The 6,624-nt window shown below is 42.0% G+C and overlaps 1 protein-coding gene across 1 annotated transcript; it reads right to left on the bottom strand.

The window, feature by feature from the left end:
* Positions 1-434: 434 nt before the first annotated feature.
* Positions 435-6,284, bottom strand: LOC123445331 (potassium transporter 5-like). The gene is made up of 9 exons (XM_045122299.1): positions 5,569-6,284; positions 4,893-5,115; positions 4,258-4,506; positions 3,888-3,938; positions 3,511-3,771; positions 3,292-3,344; positions 2,829-2,943; positions 2,480-2,734; positions 435-1,804 (listed from the first exon to the last, which is right to left on the bottom strand). Exons 1-9 carry the CDS (start codon positions 5,734-5,736, stop codon positions 825-827), a joined length of 2,355 nt encoding a protein of 784 aa, XP_044978234.1. The 5' UTR covers positions 5,737-6,284; the 3' UTR covers positions 435-824.
* Positions 6,285-6,624: the final 340 nt, after the last annotated feature.

Raw genomic sequence — 6,624 nt, 5'->3', positions numbered from 1 at the left:
ATTAAATTGCTCCTGGCGTCGGATGCCTGTGAGGTGTTTGATGATATGCCTGCTGGTGCTGGGACTTCGTCGCATTGGTTCTGTGCACAGATTTCATGCTTGCTCATACTCGCATCTCATGGTCTCGCTCGCCTGCTGATTTCGGCCCACAAATCAAGCAGGGTGGTAATTTTTTTGTTTGTTTGCTGAGAAGACAATGTCCCGTGATAATTGATGCGCATTTATTCAGTCCACACTTGGGCCTTTTCCATTTCTTACAGTCACACGGTTGGTAGTAGTAGGATACTGGTGGTGTGGTACAGTAGCTCAAATGCACAATTAGCTCTTCCTCTTTTTGTCATGTTTGACAAATATGTCGCCTTGCCTCAGAAATAGAAACATTTGAGGTGCCAAGTGCTGGGCCACATACAGTTCGTAACATGTTGTATACAGAATTCGAGATGAATGTACAAAGCCATAATTTATTCCTTGTTTAAATTTTGCCGACAGGTTACAATCTTTGTGTACAACTGCGCATGCTAAGCTTTTGAGTTTTCCAAAACAAGGCAAAGAGCTGGCCAAACTAGGAGTTTAACATCCATGCATACTTATTGCTAACAAACACTTGTGCGGTACAATTTCCCTAACAAAAATATCATATGGTAAATACCCATTGCATTTACTGTAGTTTCACCACTTGTACGCGAAATATATGTCCATCCTCTGCTATTCAGTCAGGGAGGCTGTCTATGCGGTCACCGCCTTCCTCTGCATATCCTTTTCTGCACCTGATACAGAGAAAACTGAATCTGCTGTCAACTTGATCAGTCCAATACGCATCTTCTCTAGATCTCATATGTCATTCCCACCCGCAGCAACCTGTTATGAGGGACACATGTGATCTTCTCTGGTTGCCTGAAGTTCTTCCTCATGAAATTGTAGGCGTAGTCAACTATTATTTTCTTCACCAAACCGGCATTCTGCTCCGCCACCACGTTAGTTTCTCCCAGCAGATGGACAACACCATCATCCATCCCTCTCTGAATAAACTCTATCTCATCCATGCACCCGTTCACTGGGCTAGCAGTGATTCCATCCACAAACCTTTTCGGTAACCTTGCATCTTGAACTTCCACGGAAGGCTCCATTGCATCTCCTGATTCTTCCATTGCATTATCTTCTCCTGCAAGGGAATGACTACTTTCGCTGTAGAGTGATTCTTGATGGATGAATTGCTTCAAGTTCCCAATAAGCAAGTTCTCAAACTCCCTTGGATCTTCTACTTTATTGTTGTAACCATAGCGCACCACACATCGGAATACCCTGTATTCTCTTGGTTCCACGTATCGGAAGAGGAACCTTTCATTTGTTTCTATATTGCTGATTGGCAAGAACTTTATTGAGGTAATCACAAGAACTGAATGGATGGAAGGTACTTTCTCTACCAGATGGGGCAATATGGGTGGGATTCCTTGCACAAGCTCAGAGTACAGAACGCCTATTCCTGGCAGCCTAGCGAGATTTCGCCTTGTTGCCAACTCTGCCACATAGTTGTTTGACACTTTGTTCTTGAGCTCGTATTTGTACCGATGAACATGAACATAGTGCCATGTGCCCATTATAAGCATCAAAATTGCTGCAAAACCTAGTGGCAAGTAGCCACCTTCTACAAATTTGTAGAATGCTGAGGATAAGTACAGAAGCTCTGCACCGCCAAATATTATTGGAAACAGTGCAATCCACAGCAGACTTGTCTTCCATATCATTGCCATTACCAGTGTGACTAGAAGTGTTGTTATGAACATCACAAACACGACAGCAATGCCTGCATACATCATGATTATATTAATATCATAAAACTGATACATTAGTACTGAAAGTAACAAAGCGAATTTGGAATGTGGATAATACTCCCTCCTTCTCGAAATAAGTGTCGCTGATTTAGTAGAACTTTTGTAATAAACCAATGACATTTATTTTGGGACGGAGGGAGTACTTGTTACTTCTTTGATTTTATAAGAATAAGTTGACGGGTCACGATGCCATTGGAATTTGGAACAATGGACCAATCTGGTATATTTTCATCAATTGATCATGCTATGCAGACATTGTCACATCATATATACAAACTTTTATGTTCTTGCTGAATTCCATAATACTATATGATGATTTTACTCTTTCTAGTTTTGTCAGCTTAAGCAGCATCGCCAAAATAGCATATTAGCGAGTAACATACTACTTGCCGACCATCTAGGCAAATCAGCTAGGGAAAACATCATGTTGTGAGCAACTTCAGTGCATCTGTGTTTATATTGAAATTTGGGGTGAAGACTATTGAAAATAACTGATAAATAAAGGGGTCAGGGAAAAACAAGACAAATTGCATGAAACAATTGTGTAAGGGAATAATAGAAGCATGAAATATCTCAATCTTATAGCAGAAATGATCTTCAGATAATGAATTATTTACTCCTTTATATAGAGTCGAGGATTTTCTCACCATATGCATTGCCGATCTTGTCTGTAGTTTGGAAAATAGCTGTCACGGCTACACATAAGATCATTAACGCATAGTTGATTTCAGGGATGTAGACCTGCCCATGATACTTTTTTGAAGTGTGGGTGACACGAACCCGTGGAAAGCAACCAAGAACTTGGGACTGAGCGATGATTGCAAAGGCACCAGAAATCATAGCTTGGCTTGCAATTATAGCAGCAGCCACTGCCACCACAAATGTTGGCCAATATAATGGACCTGATGACAAAATAAATGAGTATGTTGTTAGATATTATTAATCTTTCAGTGCCTAACTCATTCCATTTCTTAGCTAATCCTCTTATGATCTCACCTGGGAGTGATTTGTAGAATGTATCTGCAACATCTTCAGGGTAGATGCGGAGATATGCAGCCTGTCCCATGTAAGCAAGCAATACTGATGGGAGCAGAACTGCAGAAAAGCCAATCTGCAGTGCAATAAAAGGTTATATTAATTGTCTAAGTTCTTTTAAAACAACGAGCCACCTCATTGATTTTCAATAAAGAAACCACCACACAAGTTTATTACAAACTGAAATACAAAAGAGAAATAATATTAATTTTCTAAGTGGAGTAAATGGAAAAGCATGAGTAAAATTAATAACAAATTCATTGATCAAGGATTTTTTTTCATAATACTGTTTTATATAATTCAAAGGATTTATTTTCCATGAGCATAACTGCTCAGAATTTATTCCCTCTCCATGGGTTTCTGTGCACGGACTCAAAATCAAAATAATGAAAAGGCTAATTATTCAGAGGAGTTGCTTGATTACCTGAATTGCTCTCACATTGAAGTGACCAAGGTCAGCAAACATTGCTTCGGTTCCTATTTCACAAAAGACACAATATCCATTTTCATGACTTCTGAATAAACAAGGAAGGTTTATTCTTTTTTCAAGATCAGTGCAGCATCTTGTGGGCCTATTCTATTAGTTGACTTCTCAGGGTGATCAATTGCAAAGTTCTGTATTGAACTCATGACATGAAAATACCTGTAATGCATAAGATAACACCTCCAAGCGAAATCCAGCCATCCTTCCCATTTCTTTGGAAATATTCCACTATATATTTTGGGTTGAATGCTTTCAGAATGCCAGTATCATGTGTGATCAGATTATAAATCCCAATGCCAGCAATTAAGATGAACCATATAAAGATTACTGGGCCAAATGTGTAACCAACTTTGTCGGTGCCAAAGCGCTGAACAAGAAAGAGGACGATCAGAATGCCGATTGCGATGCCAGCAATTTGTCCTGTTGATGAGATCAAAGGAGTCAAATCAAACTGGCACCCTAAGATAGTGACATGGATGTAACTTTCACTGCTAACCACAGGGATGCATCCTAATGATTTTTTTTCATTGGTATACCTTGAGTTAACGACTTTGCTGATTGCTTGATTCCCGTAACTGCACTAAGCACTGAAACATAGTAAAGTGCCAAAAACTCTGTTAGCTAAGCTCAAAGCAATCATACTTATAGTTATAAATATATTACACTGCAAACTCGTGGTTTTATCATCTAGCAGAACAACAAGCTGCTTTAATAATACGAATCTGAATTGTAATTTCTCTCTTTGATACTTTATCCGAATAATACTTATTTAGCAATTAGTTCATAAAGTAGATACGGCACATTATTTGTTCAAATATCCATATGTTTAAGTTTCAACTATCGTTGCATGCGTACGGGTTATTTTATACTGACAGGAGACGAGCTCAAGAAAGAAAGGATGCTCACCTGAAATACATGGAGTTAGCACACCGTCACCAATAACCATTGATGTTGCTAGAATTGTCACTAGGAAAAGTATGACCTTAAATTTTGGGCTGTTTTCCATCTTTTCCTTAATCCAGTGAGCCCGCTTGACACGATTCGTGGGGGACTCTAACTTGTAGTGAGAGACTGTTGCATCCTCAGCCTGTTGGTTCGGTATCAAGCTAATCCTAGCATACCGAGATATCAAGGAATAAAGTGCAAATGTTCCGCCTGCAAAGGTTGTGAATTCGTAAGAAATGTCAAACTCCCACATGAACAAAATATTTTTGCATATATATCGTCTCTTAAGTAATTATCGCATTTTTTGGATTTTCTTTTATGGAACTAAGTGCTTAATGCTCAGAACCTAACACTTTTAATGATTGTTAGTACTCTGTAAGATACTGTCCAAACGAATGCAGTGGGATTGTGGGAATAATTATGTTAGAAAAGATTCTATGTTTGCTCCTATGGTCCTTCATGGCCTTTCATTTCCAATATATTTTTTTAACATAAACACTGGCTGTAAAAACAGCACAATCTTTTCTAGTTTTTAAGAGTCTTTTTTGTAGGCATACAAGTTCTGTCGAGAAGATAAGTGGAAGGTATCTACTTACCATCACCGTTGTCATTAGCTCTCAAGACAATGAAACAATATTTCATCAATGGAAGGAGGAGCACAGTGTAGATAATCAGGGACATGACACCAAGGAGGTCATCTGTGTCCTTGATCCCGCCAGTAAAGGTGCTGGAGAACACATAGAGGGGAGAAGTTCCCATGTCCCCATAAACCACACCTAGGCTCTGGAAGGCCAAGTGCAGCGTCGTCGGCCAGCCAACCTGCTTTGCGGTAAGAAAGAGAACAAAATCATTCAGATTGCAAAAAGTTACATTCACCTCAAGGAAATCAGCTAATTAATATGCTTAGTTGTTTGATTGTGCATGTTTAAGATGTTAAAGCAGCTAGTTGATATGATTAGTTGCTTGGTTATACAAGCTTAAGATGCTGAAGCAGCTGATATGTTTAGTCACTTCACATAAGTGATAAGTCTATCATGATGGGGTGACATGATAGTACATTAGTTACTTTTAGCAGCCTTCCTTGACAAAACTGCGCTGTCTGTAATGTCACAAGTGCAAACTGTTATATCTTCCTTCAGAATTCTCGGTTGCAGTTCATGGGAAAGTACGCATCATAACAGGAACAGAAAAATGTTGATGCAGTTCTCTTGCTCGTGTTGTATGAAAATGAAGGCCGATGTCTGTTTGAAGAAAAGCAGGGGAAGAACAGACCTTGGCTGCATAGCTGTGGCCACCAGGGATCATCCCGGCCTCCATATGCAGGGAGTCGAACCTCTGCAGCCTCCTCGGCGGCGACGGCGGCGGCGGCACCTTCACCGACGCAAACGCAGAGCCCCCTTCAGCGGCTCCATTGCCGTTGGTCTTCAGAGGCTCGGCCATCGTGGAGGTGGAGGTACGATGATGATCTCTCTCACTCCTACCGGCCGTCTCTGTTATTGTTTAACAAGGACTTGGTTTTATAGGCACGCACCGGGTGGGCCCGGGCATGGCAACAGGTCCGTTGCTTTTCTTTGCAACGCGTGTGATACTACTGACCGAATGAAGGTGGGATCCTCCTGCTGCAAGCCTGCCTGCAACCAACAGGCTTCTCACCGAATGCTGGTGAGGTCAAATGCCGTTATGGTTCGCTGTAGCCGGTCTCGGCCGGAGCCGTCTTTCTACGGCGCAGCTGGGAATCTTGTGATCTTGGACGGCTTACGCCGGGGAAGGTGGGATATGGGGGACGGCGCGGCGACTTTTCTGCATGAGCTTCTCTTGTCACCTGTGACTTGTGAGCCTAAGTGCCAACTTGCGTTTCACACTTTCAGTCCCAGTTTATCTCTGCTTGCTTGTTGACGATTAAAAGAAATCCTTTTCCCGCTCGTCGAACCCTGTAGCGATCTGACTCTGCCGTAACCTTTGTTTCAGCAAAGAGAAAAACAATGTTTTAACAGCATGCTTGCTTGCACTGTATGTCACTAGCAAGTGTGTACCGTTCTTCTAAGCTCCAGTTTGGTCACCTGTTTACGTTTAGCAGGGCCTGTCGTGTCTCTACCAGAAGAATCCACGCGTCGTCGCGGAGCGGCCATCGGAGACCTGTCAAGGGCTTTGAACAGCGTGTAACAGACGGCCCAAATCGGCAGCCAAAAGGATTGACCCCCGGCCACCGGGGTGCCGTGCGTCCGACTCGAGCAGCCATTCTAGGCGAAAGGTGACAAGGCAACCGCAGGCCGGGTGGTTTCAGCTCCCTTTCGCGCGATACGATCGGGAAGGCGGGCTTGACTGGAC

The sequence above is a fragment of the Hordeum vulgare genome, chromosome 3H, assembly GCF_904849725.1.
Source record: "Hordeum vulgare subsp. vulgare chromosome 3H, MorexV3_pseudomolecules_assembly, whole genome shotgun sequence".
In the NCBI taxonomy this organism is placed as follows: domain Eukaryota; kingdom Viridiplantae; phylum Streptophyta; class Magnoliopsida; order Poales; family Poaceae; genus Hordeum; species Hordeum vulgare.
Note: the sequence above shows the minus strand (reverse complement) of the source record. Positions and strands in the feature narration are given on the sequence as shown.

Coding starts and splice junctions, on each gene's coding strand:
- LOC123445331 (XM_045122299.1), bottom strand. CDS start 5,736: ATGGCCGAGCCTCTGAAGACCAACGGCAATGGAGCCGCTGAAGGGGGC. Junction 5,116..5,568: donor GCCACAGCTATGCAGCCAAG/GTCTGTTCTTCC, acceptor ACCGCAAAGCAG/GTTGGCTGGCCGACGACGCT. Junction 4,507..4,892: donor AGCTAATGACAACGGTGATG/GTAAGTAGATAC, acceptor CAACCTTTGCAG/GCGGAACATTTGCACTTTAT.